Source organism: Alexandromys fortis, unplaced genomic scaffold, assembly GCF_014885135.2.
Source record: "Alexandromys fortis isolate MF-2015 unplaced genomic scaffold, M_Fortis_MF-2015_v1.1 scaffold_26, whole genome shotgun sequence".
NCBI classification, from domain to species: domain Eukaryota; kingdom Metazoa; phylum Chordata; class Mammalia; order Rodentia; family Cricetidae; genus Alexandromys; species Alexandromys fortis.
Window position 1 is genome coordinate 7,060,452 of NW_026067894.1, and position 24,731 is coordinate 7,085,182.

Sequence of the window (24,731 nt, forward strand, 5' to 3'; positions counted from 1 at the left end):
CAGAGAAAAGTGGGTCCCAGGGACTAACAAGTGGCCCAGGCTGGTGGTACTTGGTTCCTTCCTCACAGGTTCATTCCTTCTGCCTTGCCTTTCAGAAAAGAATCCCCTTGAAGGGAAGCTTTGTGTCCTACTCAGGGTTGAATCCTCAGCCCCTCTGGCCTCAGCACATAGTAGGTGTTCAATATAGTTCCTCACTGGACGAGTAAGTCAGTACCAACAGAGACCACGCTCAGCCCATCCTGGTGCCGGAAACCAGATTTGTGTGACATCTACCCGCCAGTGTGAGTGAGCGTTTGTGCACAGAACAGCTTGGTAGAAAAGCTGCTGGGCTGTGGTTCCAGCCCAGCTGAGAAAGACGCTCTGGTGTGTAACCGTCTGTGACAGTTGGCTGGGCTGGGAGATGCTAGATAACGGGAAGACACCATCCCTGAGACAGGAGGGAAGGTATGAACGCATGGACTGAGAGACGGTCTAGCCTCCGCTACACAGGGGCTATCACTAACCCATGCTGGGCTTCCACAGAGCCAGAGGGCCAGATAAATACCAAGGGAGGTTCTGAGGATGAGCTGAGATATCCATTTTTCTGCTCTGGAATGTTGGGGCTTTCAGTTCTGGGGTCTTCAGGCTCAGATGAAGGCCTACCTATACGATTGTCCCCTCTTTTCGGTGCTCAGTGCTTCTCCTCGGACTGGAGTTGTAGCATGATTTGCAATCATTAGCGATGGGCTCCAGCCTCCACACTCATGTGACTCAACCTCTCAGCATAAAGCTGTCTCCCTCTTGGTTCTGGCTTCCTGGAGAACTTTGACTAAGACAAAGACTTATTCACTTATCTCAGATCTCTCCAAGTCTTTTGTGGAATGACGCTATTAATAACACTCGCTAAGATTGTTCTGAAGAGTAAATGAAGAAGTTCCTAGAAAATGTGCACCTGTGTCCCGCCTTGGGCCTCACGTTCCTCGTCTGTAAATGGGTATTTATTTACTCATCCAGCAGACACGGTGTTCAAGGGCACTCACGGCAACGGGTTGAGAGTCAGGGAAGCCACCAAGGCATGCAGGTTCCAGTTCTTTAGTGAGGGTCTTGTAGATGCTGGACCACAGAGCATCGTGAGAGATACGGCTGCTGGGAGAAGAGCCACAATAAGTGTGCGTGTCCAGGGGCCAGATGTATGGATGGTGCCTAGGAGAGCTGACTAGCAGGAGTGTAAAGGTTATGGGACCACAAGCTTGTGTGTGTTTGAATCGCCCACATTCCAGCAGTCTGCAATGGAACTAGCCCTCTGTGGGTTCTGTACCTTCCTTAGGTGCCTCCGTGGCCGTACTTAGCCCCTGGCTCACAGAACGCGGCTAGGGACTTGTTGGGAAGTCCTCTCACAGTGAGCACCCTGTTCAGACATCTTGCTCTCCACCTCCTTCAGCGAACCCCCCGCCACCACCACATACACGCACAGTGCAGACCGATGTTAGAGAAGCACAAACTAAGGGCCCCTGCCTTATTCCCCGAATACATGCCAGCAGTTTCTTGTGGGATCCAGTGAGAAGTTGGGGCAAGGGAGATGTGGGGGAAGCCAGCTAGGCCTCGGAGCTCCAAGGATCACATGCTTACGTATTTCAGTGATGCGCCAACTCCAGGGAACTGACTTCTGCCAGCCAAACTCGCAAGAGACTGAAGCATTTGAAGCAGAAATTTACATTTAAGCTAGGTGTATTGCAAAGGATTATTCATCTTCAGCAGCCAGAGTATTTGCACCTGTTACCCACAGCAGTCTTTTTTTCTTCTGTTCTCAGCAGAGAGAAATTTATATGCCAGGGGTATTTAAATATCAGGCGTGGGCGTGTCGGCAATGGCCTGGCCAGGGTTAGAAGTCTCGGTGGCCCATCTGCAGTAGGCCTCAGGGGAAAATCAAGCTTTATGAGGTGAGAGCCTGCCTGAGCCACCTCCCTGCAGTATTTTCTGTCTTGTCAATGCCGCGTTTCGTTTTAAATTGCAGCTGAAACAGATATTTCCCCCTTCGCCTATTACACCTCTTAAATTGTCTCTCCCTCTGCTGTTGTCTCTAGAAAGTGTTTTTGCCTGAAACCCACACAGCAGTGTTGTTTTGCCCACGGTGAGGTTTAACAGCAAAGGAAGGTGCAGACTAACTCCACGGATGACAGTGCTTTGAGTCTGGGTCACACGTGTCTTACAACACATGCCTGTGTATGCGTGGGCTTGTGGAGGTGTCTATGGCTACGCCTGTGCACATGTCAATGTTTGCTAATATAGACGTGTCTAGGTACACTTCGGTATAATTGCTCGGGTGTCCGTGCTGAAATTAAGTGTATGTTTGCATGCAAGCACACACCCACCCGGCAGCCTCTGTATGCATAAAAATGCAAATGTGCACCGACATGCATGTCGTATGTAAGACCCATGCCTATGTCCAGTATCCCGCGTCTCTCTGTTCCTCTCTCTCTTCTTGCTTCTCAGGTTAGCATCTCTAGCTAACCCCACCCAAGAGCCTTGCCTACGTTTTTGGTGGCGGTTTGTAAGGACCACTGAAAATACTGATTCAGCCAGAACTAACCACGGCCACAGCTCTCCGGTTTGGTCCAGCCATCCCCATTCCCCCAGCGCGAATCAGCGGTACCACCGCGGCTGGTCTGAGCTCTGAGCATCCCCGGCCGGTGCTGAGAAGTGGCAGGGTCGCCTATGGATGGGCAAAGCCTTCCAAACCAACCTGGTCTCCTGGCCCTTCCGGGGGAGACCGAAACACAGAGCGGCGCAAGGAAGAGGTGGGCGGTAGAGGGGGCGTCTCGGTCGTTTGGAGTCCAGCGAATGCTGGGCAGAAACCAATGGGTGACTGTGGCCCAACGGGGATCCCTCGGAAGCAGCCAATGACCTCGCTTTGCTCTGCACCCCGCCCTTGCCACAGCGCGCAGCTGGACCATTGGAGCCACAGGATGGGGGAGCGCAGCGCCAGTATGGGGAAAGGGGCGTGGCCCAGTCTAGACCCGCCCATTCCTCCCGACTAGGCTCCCCATTGGCCAGACTGCGGCGCCGCGGCGGGCGGGGAGGCGGGGCGCGGGGCGCGCATGTGGGCGTGGCCTGAGGGCGTGGCCGGCGGGGGGCGGGGCGGCGGCGCTGTCGCAGTGAGAGCCTGAGCGGCGGCGGCCCGTCTGGAGCTGCGGCGGGGGAGGTTGCGCGGCGAGTGGAGCCGCGGGGCCGGGAACAGGTGATCGCAGCGGGAGACCCGCGCCCTCACGAGTTGCGGCGCCCGAGCCCGCGCTCTTGGGCGCAGCGGCAGCCACCCAGTCCCGGGCTGATCGAGGCCAGCTGCAGGCTTCGCACGCGCTTCCCGGGCATCCCTCTGCTTGCGCAAGTGTCAGAAGCCCCCGGGTCCCGCGAAGCCTCAGGAGCCGCAGCTGCGCGCAGCACAGCAAAGTTGTGGACGTGCGGGGACCACCGGGCCCCGCGCTGTCACCACCAGCCGGGCGCGCGCTCTAGGAGCGGTGTTTGCGCTGCAGCCCCGGGGGCTCCCGTTGCAAACTGCTCCAGAGGCTGAAACTTCGGGTGCGGGAGGGTTGGGGCCTGCGTGCGCCCCTGCGCACCCTGCTAGGGCGTCGCGGACGGCATGTGACGGCTCCGGCGCGGGAAGGAGCGGGAGGGCTCGGGTTCCGCGGACCAGGCAGAGGGCAGGCTGCTGCGCACGGCGGGCCCGGGCTCCAGCCGAGCAGCCCCCCTCGCCCGGGCCCCGCCGAGGCCGCCGCACTCCCGCCCTCGCGCGGGAGGACTCGCTCCAAACTCCCTGAACTTCGGGCGGGTCCCAGAGCGGCGGCCTCGGGGTGCGCAGTCCTGCCTGGTGACACCAGCCCCTGCGCTCTTGCTCCCCACCCTTGAGGACTCCGGGAGCCCCGGCGGAGCTGACAACCCCTGCTGCTGGCCGCGCCGCTATGATTGTGAGGAAAGTGCCGGGCTTCGTCCCGGCCTCGTCGTGGGGGCTGCGGCTGCCGCAGAAGTTCCTTTTCCTGCTCTTCCTCTCGGGCCTCGTCACCCTGTGCTTCGGCGCCCTGTTCCTGCTACCCCACTCCTCTCGCCTCAAGCGTCTCTTCTCGACCTCGCGGACCCAGCAGCCCGGCCTGGAGGTGATGGCCGAAATCACTGACCACCACCCGGTGCCCGAGCAAGAGCCGCCTCCCAACCCTGTCCCCGCGGCTCCGGCCCCGGGCGAGGACAATCCCGGCCGCCGAGTTGGTATCCTCCGTAGGAAAGGCTGGCTGCGGCGCACCCGCCTCACTGGACCCCGGGAGGAGGAAGGGAGCGTCCGGTTCAGTTTCGACTACAATGCTTTCCGTAGCCGCCTTCGACACCCAGTCTTGGGGACAAGGACTGATGAGAGTAAGGAGTCCCAGAGTCTAGTGCGAGCTCAGCGGGAGAAAATCAAAGAGGTAAGCCCCCCCCACCCCACCCCAACACACCCTCTGCCAAGACTTCCCGCTACCAGCGGCTCCCTTTTCTTGATCCCTCCTGGCTCCTGCTCTGCCTGAGACCTTTCAGGCACACTGCAGCACCGCCGCTCTCTCCAAAGTTACTCACTCTTCGGTGCATACTTTAGGGTAACTAGGACTTTAGCTTATGGCCCCTACCTAACCTCCAGGCCGATCCCCAGCCCTGGTGGGCTCCGCGCTTTCCCCTGCGGAGAGGACTCTAGGTCCTTAGTTTGCCTTTGTGCAGGAGAGAGCCACTAGAAATATTCTTGCTCACTTGTGTGTCATTAAGTCTTGACTTTCCTTAAGCCCCAACAGGATATGGTATTTGGTGTTCTGTTTTGTAATCTCTCAGCATCTTGCCAACCAGAGATGTCTAGCATTCCTGCTAACTGCTTCTATCGAGCCTTGCAACAGTTGTACATAATTGCATGTGCGAAGGGAAGGCATGATCAATAAAGCAGTGGTAATGTTACAGAACTCTGGGGTTATTGACTTAATGAGGTGGGTCTTGGACCGGTTCCCTGTAAGGACTGGACACAGAGCGATTTAGAAGGATCACTTTGAGTCAGAGTCTTAGTTTAAGACATCAAAAGCGAACACAGCCTAGACATGGCTTGCAGACAGTTGCCCAGATGCCATCGGTAAGGTACCTGAATCTTCAGCCCCACCCCAGCTAAGAGTACTCTGTGTGGCCAGCATAGCAGAGGGGCCTGCAGTGACACCCCCGGGCCACAAGGGGGACATGAGCAAGCAATGGGCCAGGGTCTCCTTCCTGGAAAGAAGAGGATGCTTTCCCTTTCCTGGGGACCCAGAAGGAAAGCTCTGCTTCAGTCTGGACCTCTGAGTTTACTGCAGGAAGTCAGCAGGCCTGCTACCATTTCTAGAGAGAACCGGCAGCACCCTTAGGCTCTCCCTACTCGGCCAAGATCTACTCGGGCCACCGGAGGGCTTGGCTACCCTCTTCCCGTGTGGGAGCTGCCCTTCCTCCCAGCGCCACCATTTATGCCTGCTTGGACTGTGCAGAGCCCTGTTGGAAGCTCTCAAGAAGCAATCACAGAACATGTGAAGTCACACAGAACCTAAGTCCTTGATGTGTGCATGCTCACGTGTGCGCATGAGCAACTCGCAGTTCCCCAGTTCTCACTCAACTTTCAAAGGGTAACCAAAGACTAGAGTTTGCAATAGTTAAGCAGGAGATGTCATTTCTCCTGTTTCGGTTAAGGGGCTGTCTTAAGACCCAGTTCACCTGGGCCACTCGCCTCTCCCTTTCCCAAAGCTGCTCCCCAATATAGGCCCTCTTTACACTCTTCTGAACCTCCTTGGTGGGCTGCAACCCCCGGTGAAATCAATCACACATATGTCGCATGCATGCATGCTGTTTCTCCTGGGATGCCTAGAGCTGCCAAGAAACTGTCAGAAAGATCTCCAAAAGGATTGAGAATTCACTAGTGTGGAAGAGGTAAAGCAACCCTTCTGCAAGGCTGGGTTGGAGCCTCCCTGATGGGGTGGGTGGGTGGCGGCGGTGGTTAGCGGGTGGCGGCAGTGAGCCCGACTGCTAGGAAGGAACTTGGCTCTGTCCATGCAGAGTCAGCCTCTGTTACTAGCAGAGGCTGGGGTTCGCACTCTCTGCAGTGACTGGGGCTGGTAGGAGGTGCGAGCACTCTATGCTTTACAGGTGGGTGTGAAGTAACACAGTGGGAGGAGGCCCCCGTTGTAGCCAGGTATCCTCATCTCTGGTGTGTCATCTCCTACACCCTGGCTGTCGCTCGTGCTCGTGGGTCCTTGCAGCTGCTCTTCCACAGCCTTCTCATTCTGACTTGGAGATTGCAAGCTCCTCAGAGTGATGGGCGCTGAGCTGTAGTCACAGTCGTGGTTGGAGACCTGTGGTCTTCTCGGGGTGCTTGACTTTGAACCCTGCCCATTATCTCCCTTCTGGACATGGTGGGTGGAGTCCTTTAGAAGTTAACAGACGGTGACTGTCCCTGCTGTCCCGCCGGAGGAGGCATCCACAGGACTACCACTGGAGCTGTCTGTGCGTGGTTCTCCTGCAGCCTCTCTCTGTGTCATGCCTAGGACTGAATCATTTTAAAGGTGCCTGTTTTCCAAAAAGGGACCGTGGCATTTGTGTCTGGTTTGTTTATTTCCAGACACGGATTGATTAGACCCAAGGCAAAGGAGAGCTAGCATCAGATATAAAGAGCCCTGTTCTTATGAGATGAGATTTTTTTTAAAGCGAAAATAAACATGGGGACAGAATCAGAGAGGGTGATAGATGGGAATGAAAGGTAACTGGACGCTCTGGCTCCCGATCGAGTAAATGTATCTGTGAAGATTCTGGTTTGAGAGATGGATGTGGGTGCGAAGCCTGTGCTGATAAGATGGGTTGAAGTTGCAAGTTCTGGCTATCCACGCGTCAGGAAATACTTCATCACCTCCCAGTTTTGGAACCTTGGAGAAGGCAATGTGTTGGAGTGTGTGTGGGGGAACCCAAGAGAACAAGGGTCAGTGTCTTAGCTCAGCTGCCCGCTGTCTGTCTTTGGGCAAGCTACATCCCTTCCTTCCTGGACCTTCCTATAGGATTGGATGAAAGAGAAGGTGGTAGGCTGTTGGTGGACACTGGTCCAGCTCTGGCCCCTCTGTAGACTTCTATGATAGTCAGGGACACCTTAGTAATTGGACTTTCTCCATTCCTGCACCTCTTAGTCCCATGAGGTCAAGTGTAATCGTGTGGTGATGGTTTTGGTGGCAGTGATTGATACTGTTGTGTCCCTAGCTTGTACCCATTAATAACTATCTAAATGTTGATGAATTTAGTTATTCCCAGCACTCTTACTGAACTTGGGAGATGGGGATGATTGGCTCTACAGCTTGTGCTTGTGAAGGGCAAAGGTGCTGGCTGGAATGCAAAGGGGACAGGCTTGTTAACGGCGTCTTTCCCAGCTCTGAGGAGCGTGTGGACCCACAGGGATGCCTTTTAGCTCTGTGGTATGGTAGCATCTCCATATGCGCTGGGATGAATCCACGGCTATCCTGGGACCTGTGTGGCCCGAGGGCTGCAGGTCAGATATGTTTGGTAGGGAATGGCAGTCCTGTCCATTGGCGGATGGTCTGTGGATTCAAGCCCAGGCTTTATTACATAGGTAAGAGTTGGGGATGGGATCCCCGTTAGCATCACATTCCAGAGAAATAATTTACACTGTTCTGAGTTCGTGATGGTAGGGAGGTCGCTGATCTGAAAAACCTTATGGGTCCCTCCCAACGAAGGGGGCTTTTGTCAAACGGAATGGTCAACCTAGGATCACAATACTGGTCTCTGGTTTTGGGTGTCCTTCTAGCTCATATGTTACTTTTGGACAAAATATAGGAAGGAACCATTCCTTCTGGTTCCTCTTCCTGAAGTGCTTGTCTGGGCAAAGAGAACCTGGATTGAATTTCTGCTTCATTGTCCAGTTGTCCCTGGACTCTCCTGTGTCACCTCACACAGTCCTGTGAAGAACCCAGCCTGGGCTGACCTCTGACTGTGGTCTGGGACTTGGTCTTGATACAGTAAAACCAACCCTAGTCCTTGGCTCTGGTATGGCGTTTACTTGGCCCACATACTTGAATATTGGTTCAGCTTGTTCAAGATCTGTGACTTGGGCTGGTGTGGTGGTTTGAATGTAATTGGTCCCCATAAGCTCACAGGGGTGGCACTGTCAGGACACGTGGCTTTGTTGAAAGACACGTATCACTGTGTGTGTGTGTGAGGGGGCAGACTTTGAGGTATCCTGTGTCCAAAATACCACCCAGTGTTACAGCTAATTCCCTGTTGCCTGTAAGATGTAGGATTCTCAGCTACCTGTCCAGCCCCATGCCTGCCTGCATGCTGCCATGCACACCATGATGACAATGGACTGAAATGCTGAACTGTAAGCGAGTCACCACAGTGAGGTGTTGTCCTTTTTTATAAGAGTTGTGTGGTCATGGTGTCTCCTCACAGCAATAGAAACCCTACCTCAGATGTCTGGGAAGATCGGTCAGTTGGTGAAGTTCTTGAGGACCTGAGTTTGAACCTCAGAATCCATGTCAAAAAGCAGAGCTTGGTGGTGTGTCCTTACCCCAGTCACGGAGAGGTAGAGACAGGTGGATCCTTAGACTTCTTGGCCAGTCAGCCTTATGAAAAAAAAAAAAAAAGACCATGTTAAGGCACCTGCTGCCAGGCTTGACAATTTCACTTTGATCTCTAAGATCACATGATGGAATGAGGGAACTGTTCCTCAAAATTGTCCCTTGGCCATCACTGAGGAGCTGTGGCGCTACGGCTCCCCACAGGCTAAATAAATGTGGAAAGAATTGCCGTTCTTAGAGGAAAAGCAAAAGCAGGATGGATAACACCAAAAACGTGAGGTCGACCTCTGACCTCTATATGCATGCATATTTGTACGTGTGCACCCTCCCCAACATGTATACACACACACACACAGAGAGAGAAAGAGAGAGAGAGAGAGAGAGAGAGAGAGAGAGAGAGAGAGAGAGAGAGAGGAGGCTGACAGGGACCTCCAGCCAGGTTTAAGGGCTTAATGGCTCAGCCACCCAAGAGGTTGACTAGAAGTATCAATAATTTTTCAAGGCTGATTTGAAGGGGCGGAGGCGAATGAACCCTTTCCTGCCTGGATAGCAGGCGACTGGAGGATGCTTTTAATGGTCCCAAAGTGCCTTTGGCTTGGCAAGATGTGTCCCTGGCTCTGCCCTTGGGGCCTGCCACCCCAAGCCTCCAGGATATTGCTGGCTGTGACAGGTGATGTTGTCATCTTGGCGAGTGATCTTTGCTTCTCATTAGCAGGCTGGTTCATTAGTGATGTGTGGTTTCTCTGTGTCTCTGATTTATCATCACTGGGACCAGGGACAGGTAAGAAAATGAAAAGGCGCTGTGTTCTCTGTAGCATGTGAATTGGAGTCTGGGAGGTGCGCGGGGTGATTCATATTAGGGATGGCTCAGACCGAGATGGTTTCGCCTCGAAGAGCTGGCTTGCAGATCCATAGGAGATACTTTGTGCCTTCTCTGCTCCTCCGCTTCCTTCTTGCCTTGCTATGTAGTTCATTTGATTTTGTGGAGACAAGCTGTAATAACTGGACACATCCCTCGGGAGGCTCTTGTATCTTGAGCCAAGCCACACCCTCCCAACTCATCCGTAGAACTTCGTGCCTCAGCGGCCAGCCGCCGTTAACACCTGCAGATCGATGTCTCTCTACCTTCTCTCTGGGTTGCCAGTCTTTTGGGAGACTGGGCATTAGAGAAGCAATTGCTTCCTGGGCCTCACATCCTTAACTCTGTCTTTAGTGTTAGACAAGAAACAAATAAAAAGATCCCTGTAAAGAAGTCAGCGGTTTTTTTTCACAGTAGAGTTAGCGGGGTGGGGGTGGGGGGCGGTGAGAATATAGATTCCCCAAGGTGTTCAGAGTGACTGATTTACATCCATGTTCACAAGATGCCTTTTCCTCAGCTTTCCCGCAAGACCGATCTATTCCTCCACCAAAAATAAATATTGTGATGTATATTAGGCATCCTTTGCTCAGAAGGTCTTATATCTTTTCTCTTATTGAAAAAAATAAATCAGGCTTGTAGATGGCAAAGCCTGGCACAGGGAAGCTGCTTGGTAATCTTGGTGGGCACCAGGCCTTGAGAGTGTTGGCGCCCAAGCTTGGGGACATCGTCATTTGGCAGCAGGGGTAGGATAGGGCAGGAGTTTTAGGAAACTCTTTCCTGTCATGTGTCCATTGGCAACATGGGCATCTGCTTAGCAGTGGACTGAGGAACTCGGGATTCAGGACAGTAGTTGCCCTGATTGAAAACACAGCTGTTTATCACACGTCTTGAGGACAGGCACTCCATACGGAGCATATCCGAATGTTACAAGCCAGGAATGACTGTTATTACAGCTTGTTGTACCTGCATTTCAGAAACACCAGGCTCAATCAGAGAGTAATGGCTTCTGCTTTCCCACCCGCTTCAGGCAGAGGTTTGATACACAAATGTTTGCTTAACTGGGGGGGGGGGAAACAATACATTTTCTTGGCTCCGTGTTTCCATGGCTGGTAATGGAGACGCCTCAAAGAATTTTGACAGCCAGAGGACCCTAGTCTCACCTTCCTCTTTCTCCTCCATGTCTCATCTCTCTGGGGTTAGTACCCAGCTTAGGCATAGATCTTATCCCCTACCCCCAGACCTGGTTTCTCTGTTTAGCCCTGACTGTCCTGGAACTTGTTTTGTTAGACATGGCTAGCTTCGGACTCACAGGGATCCACCTGCCTCTGCTTGCGCTGGGATTAAAGGCGTGCACCACCAGCACCAGGTCTCTTTCTCCTAACACAGTCTGCAGGTGAGAATGTGCTCATCAGCCCTATTTTGTCACCCAAGCCTTTCAAGGGAGACACAGCCACAGGCCTCAGTGCCATCGCTCAGCTACAGGTATGTGTTGGCCTCCCCCAAGGTTTGTTTTCTAAGATTTGGGTTGAGAGCCCCCCAGATCTGGGAGACAGGTTCTGCAGCACAGCTCTTCCCCACACTGGGGTCTGGCTGTCTCTCACTTCAGCAGTGGCTTCTTCTTTTTTTTTGTTTGCTTGTTTTGTGTTTTGTTTTTTTGAGGCAGGGTTTCTGTGTGTAACAGCTCTGGATGTTCTGGAACTTTGTAAACCAGGCTGGCCTTGAACTCACAGAGATCCACCTGACACTACCTCCCGAGTGCTGGGATTAAAGGCGTGCACCACCACTGCTTAGCAGCAGTGACTTCTTTATTTTTTTTATTTTTTTAATATTTATTTACTTATTATGTATACAATGTTCTGTCTGTGTGTATGCCTGCAGGCCAGAAGAGGGCACCAGACCTCATTACAGATGGTTGTGAGCCATCACGTGGTTGCTGGGAATTGAACTCAGGACCTTTGGAAGAGCAGGCAATGCTCTTAACCACTGAGCCATCTCTCCAGCCCAGCAGTGGCTTCTTTAACTGGAACTGAAAGCTACAGTGTCTGGCCACGGGATTTAGTACTGTCTATGGAAACTTTTGCAAGTCAAATTTGTGGCTTTTCCCCCTTAAAGATAGTGTGTGTGTGTGTGTGTGTGTGCATGAATTTATGTGCAAACATGTGTCCTTGGTAGGGCACTGGATGCCCTGGAATTGAAGTTACAGGTGATTGTGAGCTGCCTGATGTGGGTGCTGGAAACCAAACTTGGGTCCTCTGCAAGAGCAGCCAGTGCTCTTAACCTCTCAGCCTTCTCTCCAGCAACTTTGGCATTTTGACAAGTGCCCTCCTTGGTAGATGAATAGCAATCGAGCTTTTGTCTGGCACATTCTGGGTCAGCTCCTTTCCTGGTGAACCTTCACCAATCAGCTGCATTTTTCAGTCAACAACTAATAGGGAATTATTTCACCCCCTCCTCACATTTACCTCGGTCATTTTCTGTAGCATCCCACCACCAAACTTTCTTGGTAACTCTATGGTCTTTTTTTTTTTTTTAAATATTTATTTATTTATTATGAACACAATATTTTGTCTGCGTGTATGACTGCAGGCCAGAAGAGGGCACTAGACCTCATTACAGATGGTTGTGAGCCACCATGTGGATGCTGGGAATTGAACTCATGACCTATGGAAGAGCAGTCAATGCTCTTAACCGCTGAGCCATCTCTCCAGCACCTCTGTGGTCTTCATACACACTGCTGTGCATCGCAACCGTGTCCCGAAGGGTCCAGGACTATCACCTGTCCTCGCTGGTCTTGTGTATTCTCTTCTTTTCCACAGCTCTGGGGTGTAGGCGTTGTTTAGGTAAGTACAGTTACCTAACACAGCTCCTTTTTTTGAGGGGAGAGGTTGAGACAGGGTTTCTCAATGCAGCCCTGGCTGTCCTGGAACTCACTCTGTAGACCAGGTTGGCTTTGAACTCAGAGGTCCTCCTGCCTCTGCCTCACAAGTGCTGGGATTAAAGATGAGTGCCACCGGGACTGGAGAGATGGCGCAGAGGTTAAGAGCACTGGCTTCTCTTCTAGAGGTCCTGAGTTCAATTCTCAGCACCCACATGGTGGCTCTCAACCATCTATGATGAAATCTGGTGCCCTCTTCTGGCGGGCAGGCATACAGGCAGGCAGAACACTGTCATAACAACTATCTAGATCTTGCCCTCTGTGTGTGCTTTTTTGATTTTTTGAGACAGGGTTTTTTTTTTGAGTAGCTTTGGAGCCTGTCCTGGAACTTGCTCTTGTAGACCAGGCTGGCCTCGAACTTACAGAGATCTGGCTGCCTCTGCCTCCTGAGTGCTGGGATTAAAGGTGTGCGCCACCACTGCCCAGCAATGCCTTATTCTTGTTCTCAAGGAAAAAGAATAAAGAAAAACCAAAAAAAGACATCTCATGATGTCAGACATAGGTTTGTTTGTTTATTTATTTTATAAGTATAAAGGACTATTTTTTTGAAAGATGTATTTATTTATTATGTATACAGCATTCTGCCTGCATGTATACCTGCATACCAGAAGAGGGCACCAGATCTCATTATAAATGGTTGTGAGCCACCATGTGGTTGCTGAGAATTGAACTCAAGACCTCTGGCCCCAGTGCTCTTAACCTCTGAGCCATCTCTCCAGCCCCAGACATAGGTTTCTGTTTTATCAGGCCAAAGAAATTCCCACAGTATTCCTAGTGTGCTCAGAGGGTTTTTTTATGTTTGTGTGCACATCTGTGTGCCTGTGGAAGCCAGAGGTCAACCTTGGGTGTGATTGCTTAGGTTCTGTTCTCTGTTCTTTTGAGATAGTCTATCACTGGCCTGGAACTCGCCAAGTAGGCTGTGCTGTCTGGGCAGTGAGCCTGGGGGGCCCACCCGAGTCTGCCCCCCTGGAGGTGGGGTTACAAGTGTGCCCCACTGCTTGGCTTCTGGGGATGGACCGAGCCACTGTCCTGGTGCCTTTGGGACCGAATGCTATCAGCTATTCTTCCTAAATCTGTGGAGATGGTGACACTGCCTTCCTCTTTAATCCTGTCACTGTGGTGAAGCAGGGTGATCGAAAAGGTGTTTTAAGCCAGCACTTGATGCCCCCATACTTTGAGGTGTCCGTAGTTTTATGGTAAAAAAATCCTTATCTGTTTCTTGGTGTCAACATTGTGACAGCCTCATAGATGGGTTCTCTCCTCTTTGCATCCAAAAAGAACTGTGTGTTGTGTGTGCACTTTTTTTTATGGGTCTCATGTAACCCAGGTTGGTGTTGAACTCACAGGGAGTTGAGGAAGCTGAGGATGACCTTGATCTTCTGACCCTCCTGGCCCCACCTCCCAAGTGGAGGGATTACAGGTTCCAGACATGAATGAGTGCACCACACACACGGTTTTTATCTAATATTTTCCCCCCTTTCAGTGCTGAACACCAAATCTAGGGCTTTGCTTGTGCTAGACAAGTATTTTAGTATGAGCTGTAGCCCTACCCCCGGGAAAATTTGGGTTTTGATGTTGTTCGTATCTTCAGTTTTGATAGAATTCACCGGTAAAGCTGCTGGGATGCCTAGGTTGGCATAACTTCGTCAGGAGGGCTGGAGAAATGGCCCAGTGGTTAAGAACACGTTCTGCTCTTCCAGTGGACCCAAGTTCAGTTCCCAGCACCATGTCAGGAGGTTTCATAACAGTCTGTAACTCCTGCTCCAGGGGTTCTCCTACCTCCTGTTGGCCACCCTGGGCACTTGCACTCACCTGCACAGATAGACACACCCACACACCCACACACCCACACACGCACACACGCACACACACAGAACTAAAACAAGTCTTAAAAATTATGACTTTGGTCATATAGCAGACAGAAAGTGATTTGGAATTTCTTCTTCTTGTGACAGCTTTGCTGATTTTTCAGAAATTTGTCTAGCACATACAAGTTGTTTGTAGACTCAAATTCTTCACAGGAGTCTCAGTTTCTTCTAATGTTTTGAGGATTCTTCTGTGCTCTTTCTTTCTTTCCTGAAATTGACAGTCTCTTTCTGTTGAGTTCTTTTTTTTTTTTTTTTTTTTTTTTNTCCTGGAACTCACTCTAGACCAGACTGGACTCAAACTTAAAGAGATCTGTCGGCCTCTGCCTCCCGAGTGCTGGGATTAAAGGTGTGAGCCACCACCGCCCAGCGGTTCATTGACTTTATTGATATTTTCTAAGAATCAGGGTCTAATATTTTCATTGTGTGCATGTGGTATTTGCATGTATATAGAGTTGTGTACACAGGTGTGCTCACCTGTGCATGCCTGTGTGGAGGTCAGAGTCCGAGACCCCCACCATGGGGTCTCTAGCCCTGGCTGTCCTGGAACTTGCTCTTGTACACCAGGCTGACCTCTAACTCAGGGATCCGCCTGCCTCTGCCTCCCGAGTGCTGGGTTAAAGGTGTGCACCAACATGCCCAGTCCTCTCGCATCACTGAACCTGGAACTCACCAGGTTGGCTAGACTGACTGATCAGAAAGAGCCTGGTCTTCTGCTTCTTCAGATCTGGGGTTACAGGTGTGTATGTGTGTGTTACACCCAGCTTTCCTTTCTACATGTGTGCCAGGAATCCAAACTCAACTTTTCACACTTGTACATTGCCCACTGAGATAAATATTCTCTAATATCTACTTGAATTGTTTCTATTTGTGCATCATGTTTTATTTTAGTTATTTGCTGGGTCACTGTTGCTGTGATGAAAGGCTATGACCAAAGCAAGTTGGGGAGGAAAGAGTTTATTTGACTTACACTTCCACATCTAAGGAAGTCAGACAAACTCAAACAGGACAGGAACCTGGAGGAAGGAGCTAATACAGAGGCCACGGAGGGGTGCTGCTTACCAGTGTACTACTCAAGGCTTGCTCAGCCTGCTTTCTTTTGTTTTATTTATTATATATTCAGGGTTCTGTATGCATGCATGCCTGCAGACTAGAAGAGGGCACCAGACCCCATTACAGATGGTTGTGAGCCACCATGTGGTTGCTGGGAATTGAACACAGGACCTCTGGAAGAGCAGCCAATGCTCTTAACCTCTAAGCCATCTCTCCAGCTCTCAGCCTGGTTTCTTATAGAACCCAGGACCATTAGCTCAGAAATGGCCCCACCCAGAAGAGGTTGGGCCCTCTCCAATCAATGACTAACTAAGAAAACTGCAGGCTTGCCTATAGCTTGATCTTATGGAGGCATTTTCTCAGTTGAGGCCCCTTCCTCTGATGACTCCAGCTTGTACCAAATTGACATAAAACTAACCGGTACATATATGTACATTTAATATTGTATCTTGATGTGGGATTACCCTCTGTATGCTGTGAATATATTTTATTATCATTGGTTAATAAAGAAGCTGTTTGGGGCCTATGGCAGTGCAGAATAGAGCAAAGCGGGAATTACAAGCAGAGATAGAGGAAAAAAGAAGGCAGAGTCAGGGAGATGCCATGTAGCTGCAGAAGAAGGCAGAAGCCCTAGAACCTTACTGGTAAACCAAGAGCCTTGTGGTAAAATATAAAATAATAGGAGTGGGTCAGTTTAAGATGTAAGAGTTAGTTAATTTAGAAGCCTAAGCTATTGGCCAAGCAGTGTTGTAATTAATATAGTTTCTGTGTAATTTTTCAGGTCTGGGCAGCTGGGAACAAACAAGCAGTCTCCTACTACAGTATCTTCTTTTTTTTTTTTTAAAAAAAATTTATTATGTATACAACATTCTGCCTTGATGTATGCCCACACACCAGAGGAGGGCGCCAGATCTCAGTACAGGTGTTTGTGAGCCACCATGTGGTTGCTGGGAATTGAACTCAGGACCTCTGGAAGAGCAGCCAGTGCTCTTAACCTCTGAGCCATCTCTCCAGCCCTACAGTATCTTCTTAATGAATCAACTGTCCTTTGTTTATTTTGTGTGCATGTATGCCACATGTATGTAGGTCAGAGAACAACTTGTAGTAGTCAGCCCTCTCCTTCCATTGTGTGGCGTCTCGGGTATTGAACTCTGCTGACGACAGCTTCCTCCAGTTTTTGATGATCTAAAAGTGTTTTCATTTTATTTTATTTTGGAATTTTGCTCATTCATTCATTCTAAAAATACATTTATTTCTATATGGACGAGTGTTTTTGCCTGAATAGATATCTTATTGTATGTCTCTGCCCCACATGTGTTCTTGCACCTGCCAAGGCCCAAGGAGGGTGTCAGTCCCCTGGAACTGGAGTTATAGGTAGTTGGGAGTGGATGTGTGGGTGCTGGGACTGAAACCTAGGCTTCTGGGAGGGCAGTCTGCTTCTAACTGCTGGACAGTTTTCCAGACCCTCATTTGTATTTTTCAAGTCAAGGTCTTTGCTAACCAGCCCAGGCTGGCCTGGAACGCACAGAACTTGGCCTCCCTCTGCCTTCTGAGCACTCGGATTAAAGATGGGCTCAAGCCTGGCTTGGGGGGGGGGAGGAACTGTTCATCTTATTTCATGGTTTGATATTTTTCTACCAACTTGGAAAAATAAAAAGTTCACATGTCTTGAGATACATTTTTTTTCATCCAATTTGTGTGCTTTTTCTTTAGAAGTCTGGTGACATATAACTTAGATTGTCTGACACTGCCCTAGAGGTCTGTTTTCAGCCTCTCTCAACTTCAGTGTTTGTCATTTGGCTAAATCTGTTTCCAAGTTCATTGAGCTTTTCTTCTGTTGTGTGTAGCTTGTCCTTTATCTAACAGGTAGGTTTTTAAACTTGGAATAGTTTTACTTTTCTAATTTCTGTTTGTAAAGGTTTTTGTTTCCCAGGTGTTTGCTCATTGTATATTTTCCTTTAAATACAAAGTATATCTTTATAATAGCTCTTTTTAAAAAAAGTGTTTGTGTTTGTTCCTTCTAACCTTTGCAGTTAGAGTTTTTCTGTCCTGGCTACCTGCTCTCTGTCCCGGTAGCTGCTTCCAAATTACCACACAGAGGCTTAATATTATTTATAAATGCTCAGCCAATAGCTCAGGTTTATTACTAACTAGCTCTTATATCTTAAGTTAATTCGGTTCCTTATTTACACTCTGCCACATGGTGGCACCTTTATGAGCACGGCACATTCATTTCCAGTTCCCTCTGTATCTGGCTGGTGACTCCTAACTCCACCCTTTTCCTTCCCAGCATTCTCAGTTTGGCTTTCCCATCTAACTTTCTCCTGCTCAGCTAATGGCCAGTCAGCTTATTTATTAAACCAATGACAGCGACAAATCTTCACAGTGTACAAAAGGATTATTTCACAGCATGCCTTCTTGTCCTCACCTACCCTGGCTCTGAGTCTCCTAGTTATGGGTCATCTAATGCCCTCCAGCTTCTCTGTCCAGCCATTTGTGGTTCTCTATTAAACATTGTGGCTGCTGCTTTCCTTGAGATTCTAGCTTCACCTGCTTTTGGTTCCCCTCCCCCTTCATGCTAGCATTCCTTCCTGTCTTCTGATGCTATTTCCTACTTCCCAGGTTTGTCATTTTCTAACCTGGGGTTGGCTAGGGAACCATTTAGTCTCGCTAGTTACCCTGATAGATAAGCGCCAGCAGGCAGACCTCTGATGACTCCTGAATCAAGGACAGTTTGAAGCACACTGTGGTATTTAAAGCACCTCACTGATTGATTGATTGATTGATTTTTTTTGTGTGTGTGTGTGTGTATGATATGACTTTTCTGTTGAAACTATGACTAAACAATGATGGGGTTCTGGGAAGGGCTCCTGGCTTCTGACTGATCACATCTTAAATTATTTGTGCATTTTTATTCATTTCTTCTTTGTGTTTAGAGATAGATGTGTTAGTGGTCCATGGTGTTCCCGCCGACATTACTGTGATTGCCTCTCAGGGTCTCATAAACAGTCAAGTACTTTCTTGGGCTCCTTACCCTAAGCATAATGACGACCTCTGAGATTTGGTTTATAAATCTCCACATTAAAAAAGAAAGAGAGGAAGAGAGGGAAGGAGCAAGAGAGGGAAGGAAGGAAGAAAGGAAGGAAGAAAGGAAGGAAGGAAGGAAGGAAGGAAGGAAGGAAGGAAGGAAGGAAGGAAAGAAAGTTCCCATAAGCTCAGTTGCTGAGTTACTGAGGGATTTCCATGGTGTGTTCTCAAAAGTTCCAGCTGAAGTAGATATCATCCATCTTAGGGTTTCTACTGCTACAATAAAACACTGACCATAGGGGTGGAAAGTGTTCATTATAGCTCACAACTCTCAGGTCACACTCCACCACTGAGGGAAGTCAGGGCAGGAACATGGAGGCAGGAACTGAAGCAGACAGACCATGGAGGAGTGTGGCTTATTGGCTTGCTCCTCATGGCTGGCTCAGCTGCCTTCCTTATATGCGCCTGTGCAGGAGTAGCACTACCCACAATTCACTGGGCCCTTCCACACCATTAGCCACTTGCCTTCAGAACAGTATTATGGAAACAGTTTCACAATGGTGACTCTAGCTTGTATCAAGTTGATACAAATGTAGCCAACACTGTATATCCCACCCAACCTGCCTTTAATTTTATTTGTCTCTTTTGGGGAGGGGAAGGTGTTGTGTCTGAGTCCCAAATCTCTTGTTGAAGACCTCTTTCCTCTGCCACATTCCTGGTGTGGGCTTTTTGAAAGCAAAACCTGGACCTTGCTGGTAAGTGCTACTTTCCAGGAAGGCATTCCAGCCTTTGTTATGTTTTCCTGTGTGTGTGTGTGCTCTTGACCTAAATCACAATCCTCTATCCCTCTGGCTCTCCACGAGCCATCCCCTATGTGTGTCCCTTGCCTTAGAGACCTTTGGAGTGGCCTTGGGTTTTAATGATAAGAATCAGTGGGAAATGAAGGCCTTCATTCCTTCCTTTCAGAAGTACACCTTTTTAAAAACAGCAAGTAAAATATAATCGATTTTGCTACTTCACTGTGCAAGGAAACCCTTTATAAAAGAGACACGTTCCTGTTTTGGCAGGAAAACAGCATCTCAGTCTGGAGACTCCAGCAGCTTGCAGCATTGGCGAGACTGCAGTTGGGAATGGGTGGGGCACCCAGTGCTCCCTGGGCTCCTAGACTGTAGTTGGGAGTGGGTGGGGCACCCAGTGCTCCCTGGGCTCCTAGACTGTAGTTGGGAGTGGGTGGGGCACCCAGTGCTCCCTGGGCTCCCAGACTGTAGTTGGGAATGGGTAGAGCACGCAGTGCTCTCTGGGCTCCCAGACTGTAGTTGGGAGTGGGTGGGGCACACAGTGCTCTCTGGGCTCCCAGACTGTAGTTGGGAGTGGGTGGGGCACACAGTGCTCTCTGGGCTCCCAGACTGTAGTTGGGAGTGGGTGGGGCACCCAGTGCTCTCTGGGCTCCCAGACTGTAGTTGGGAGTGGGTGGGGCACCCAGTGCTCTCTGGGCTCCCAGACTGTAGTTGGGAGTGGGTGGGGCACCCAGTGCTCTCTGGGCTCCCAGACTGTAGTTGGGAGTGGGTGGGGCACCCAGTGCTCTCTGGGCTCCCAGACTGTAGTTGGGAGTGGGTGGGGCACACAGTGCTCTCTGGGCTCCCAGACTGTAGTTGGGAGTGGGTGGGGCACCCAGTGCTCTCTGGGCTCCCAGACTGTAGTTGGGAGTGGGTGGGGCACCCAGTGCTCTCTGGGCTCCCAGACTGTAGTTGGGAGTGGGTGGGGCACCCAGTGCTCTCTGGGCTCCCAGACTGTAGTTGGGAATGGGTGGGGCACACAGTGCTCTCTGGGCGGCACTGTTTAGGAACCTCCCCATAGTCATGTTTTGTTATTCTTCTAGTAGACTACCAGAGTGGTATCCACCCAAGCAGAATGGACAGAGGTGTACGTTGTAGGTTTCCTATGTCTTACATTGTGGGGTTCCTGTGCTCAGTGGAAAGTGCTTTTAGGCTTGGTGTCAGGGGAAGGAACAGGAGGTGTAACATGAGGGCCTGCTTGTTGGGGTTTCTGTCCTTCCCAGTTCCCACAGCCGGTAAATCCCAAAGAAAATACACAGAAGTCTACATTAATCATAAACTGATTGGCCCATTAGCTCAGGCTTTGTATTAGCTTTTATTACTCATATTAACCCACTATTCTTATCTATGTTAACCACATGGCTTGGTATCTTTTTCAGTGGGGCAGGTCACATCCTGCTTCTTTGGTGTCTGGACAGGACTGCAGGAAGAGCTTCCTTCTTCCCAGAATACTCCTGTTCTCATTGGCCCATCTCTACTTCCTGTCTGGTTGTCCTGCCTATACTTCCTGCCTAGCTACTGGCCAATCAGTGTTTATTTAAAACATAATTGACAGAATACAGAATTGCACCATTCCACCCCTCCCCCATTTTTTTTTTTAAAGAAAATAACATCCATAGTCCATTTTTGGGGAATGTGGGCATAGTTTTCCAGGCTACTTCCTGCTGGTTGGGGGTGCTGATAATCTTATGGGGACCTAAAGAAAATTTAGAATTATAATCTAGTCCTGACTGGAGTATCCTGTGAGTTTTGATCATCTCAGACAGCAGTCTTTAATCTGTTCTGGATGTAGAACTCAGATATCCGGGCCATCTGTTCCTACCAGAGATTTCTCAGGTGGTCTTCCTTGATAACAAACCTGATTTTTCTTAACTCAGAATGAATCCACAGCCTCTCATTTCCTGTGGAAACAAAAGCAAAATCTCTTCTCCAAAGTAACATACATTTTGACTTCAATTTTGAAGTCAAGGTATTTTCAAAATACCTATCTTGGATTAATTCAGCAGCATTTATAAGCAAGTATCTTTTAGCAGCTGTTGCTCCTTCCTCAGCATTCAAACAATTCAAAGAGAGCATAATAACATAGAGTATCAAGATTCTCTGTGTAATTTTCATCTTTATGTGGCTTTATTTTAACCTCCATTTCTTTATTTTTACCTTTAATTTTTGGGTTTTTGAGACAGGTTCTCTGTGTATCTTTGGATGTCCTTGAATTCACTCTGTAGACCAGGCTGTCTTTGAACTCACAGAGATCCACCTGCCTCTGCCTCCCAAGTGCTGGGATTAAAGGTGTGCACCACCACACCTTAAACTCACAGAGGTCTCTCTGCCTCTGCCTCCCAAGTGTTGGGATCAAAGGCATGTGCCACCATGCCTTGAACTCACAGAGATCTGCCTGCCTCTGTCTACCAAGTGTTGGGATTAAAGGTGTGTACCAATACACCCAACTACTCTCTTTCTTTTTTATTTTAAGGATTTTAGCCTTTAGCCTGCATATATTTTTAACACACTGTAAACCATTTAGAGGTTTCCTTAGTCTTTGAATCTCTCTTTACTGGATCTCTCTTTTTCTGACTACATGAGTCTTTAATTTGCTAAGCAATATAGGTAGGATTAAAGCCATGGCTTTTGATGGCTGGATCCAGCCCATTCCTTAGCTTTCTGAAATTCTAGGCTCATGGTGGAGGTACCAGCCAGAGCCATGTTTATTGCCACAACTCTATGGTGTTTCAAGGTCCTTGCCAGCAAGCAAACTGCAACAGTGTGTCCACAAATAACACTCAAATACTCTCTCTGTAGCAGAACCTCCTGCCTCAAAGAGTCAGGTTTTCAATGGCAGGACAGCTCAGATAGCCGGCATTTTAAAACGACATAGCTTTTGTCCTGCTATCGCTGAAAACCAAAAAGCATGCAGTCAGCTTTTATCAACACCGTTTAAGTGTTTCATGGCCGGACCTCTTAAAGAGCTGCAAGGTTTTGCAGCTAAAGCTGAGTCAGGAAGCCTTTCTTCAATGAGACACATTTGCCTCTAGCAAACAGAGCCCGTCTGAGAAAACACTGCTATCAATAAGTCATGATTCACTCTATTCTTTTCTGTCTATAATTACTTCCCAAGCTCCTCAGACTTTGTGTGGATGCAGTTGTTCACACGTTGGGCACCATTTGTACAATCCTCTTCTGGGAACTCGAGGTCTACATGAATGCAAGACAAAGAAGGATGCTGAGAGCTGGTGAGTTGGCTAAGTGGGTAAAAGCTGTTCCTCTCTCTACAGAAGCCCGATCCCACTGCAGGAGAGAGGCTGACTCCTAAGGGTTGTCTTCTGACCTCCACGTGTGCACCTCTGTGCTTGTGAACATGTGCATGCACACACACATATGCAGAAATATGATAATAATAAATTTTAAATTTATTATACAATAATAATACATTTTAAATAATAAATTTTAAGAAGAGACCTTTGACTTAGTGCCACTCATACATGTAGGAATCCTCAGGGCGGGGGTGGAGCTGTTAAGAGCACTGACTGCTCTTCCAGGGGACCTGGGTTGAATTCCCAGCACCCACATGGCAGCTCACAGTAGTCTGTAACTCCAGTTCTAGAGGATCTGACACCCTCTTCTGGCCTCTGAGGGCATTTCATGTATGTGGTACTTATACATGCAGACACAACACCAATACACATAAAAATAAAACTAAACTGAGCTGAGGTGTCGCATGCCTTTGCTCCTAGCACTTGGGAGGCAGAAGCAGGTGGATCTTTGAGTACAAGGTCAGCCCGGTCTACAGAGTGAGTTCCAGGACAGCCAGGGCTACACAGAGAAACCCTGTTTCTAAAAACAAAACAACAACAATAACAAAAATAATTAAAAATTAAATTAGGAAGGCTGGAGAGATGGCTCAGTGGTTAAGAGCATTGCCTGCTCTTCCAAAGGTTCTGAGTTCAATTCCCAGCAACCACATGGTGGCTCACAACCATCTGTAATGAGGTCTGGCGCCCTCTTCTGGCCTTCAGGCATACACACAGAATATTGTATACATAATAAATAAATAAATATTAAAAAAATTAAATTAGGAATAAAAATAGTCTCTCGGTGGTCTGCAGAATGAATGATGCTAATCCTAGAATGATCAGGTCATATATCCCCTGTCTGTGTGTTTGTAGCAGAGCCCAGGCATCCCATTAGGGTTGAGCTGATCCATCCAACAGACTGTGATATTTAGAGCAAGGACTATAATCCTGGCTCACCCTTGACAGAACTCCAAGAGGAAAGTGACCAGCAGGCCACAGGCCAATAGGTTTTCGTTGTGTTCTGTGGATTCAGACATTGCCTTCTGGCTTCGAGGTTGACATTCTCATGACATCATCCGAAAGCCACGGTGCTCGTTTCTGCTTTGGGATGGGACATGGTACAAATGTCATATTCTTAGGTATTCAAAAGAATTAGTCGTCTGCGGCTTCTGGCTTTTATTGCCTTCTAGAATCTCATGTAGGCTTTTAGTAAATGCTACTGCGACTTCCTTTTATGAAATCAGAGAGGCAGACTTAATTGGTCTGGGTGTAGCCGCTGGACCTCTAGACACTTCTTAGGTGGGTCTGAGGTACACCAGGCATCCCTGTTCTGGGGTTGTTTGCAGTCCAGGCTCTCTCTCCTTTTGAAGTAGAGTTCTCTTTTCCTTATTTAAGGGAGTTGCTGGAAATTGTCTAATATGTAAAACTCGCACCGGGATTGGATGAGGGAAAAGCTGGGGCAAAGACTCCGTTAAAGCCAAATTTTCCTGAGCCGAGAGTACATGCTGTTCCCTTGATCTCTCGGATTCATTAAAACTTTAAGAAAAAGGTTGAAAATACAGACACTTCATGGAGTCTCGTTTGCACAGTGGGCTTAAAGGAAGGGCAAAGGCGATCCCCTGGCTTCACAGAGCTTGATAGAATAATATTATCACAGGCGCGGGTCACTTCCTCGCACAAACAGATGCCCAGAGGCAGAGCAGCATTGCTTAGCTGTCTAAATATTTGCCTGTCCCACCTAAATCTTTGTGTGTGGGGGAGCGGACAGGATAAACTGCCGAGAGGAAAATATTTGCTTGTCCAGGAGTAGTGCTCACAGCGGGGTCATTGCCTGCCTTCCTGCTGTGGTCTCAGATGCTTTCTGACTGGCAAGAACGGTCTTTGTACACTGCGTCTTGGCTTCTGGATAGCCTGTGGTCGGCAGGGCAGCTTGCTAGCTATAAAATTCAGTAACTGGTGGAATGCAGGAGAAAGGGACATTTAAGAGGGGAAGCCACCTCTGGTCCTGCTGTTACCTCATTTTTGCCATGCTGGGTGTGACCCAGGCTGTTGAGGCTACCTGTGGTGTAAGCCACCAGGGACTGATTGAGAATATTCTACCACTGGGCTGGGGAGTGGTGCTTACTGCTATGCCTGACAACCCGAGTTCGATCCCAGGGGCCCAAATGGAGTCTGGAGAGACCCCCAACTCCCACGAGTCGTCATGGCATAAAGGACTCCATCTACTTCTTTTCAAATAAACTTGGTGAGAAATAATTTCAAACAGAGAATGTACTATTGCTTTCTG

General features: G+C 49.1%; 1 protein-coding gene across 1 annotated transcript in view; it reads left to right on the forward strand.

Moving 5' to 3' along the window:
• The first annotated feature begins 3,127 nt into the window (after window positions 1-3,127).
• Window positions 3,128-24,731, forward strand: part of Man1c1 (mannosidase alpha class 1C member 1) — a 142,664-nt gene continuing 121,060 nt past the window's right edge. The window contains exon 1 of the mRNA XM_050155642.1: window positions 3,128-4,430. Coding sequence (XP_050011599.1) covers window positions 3,936-4,430 — 495 coding nt within the window. The 5' untranslated portion in view covers window positions 3,128-3,935. The remainder of the gene's footprint in view (window positions 4,431-24,731) is intronic.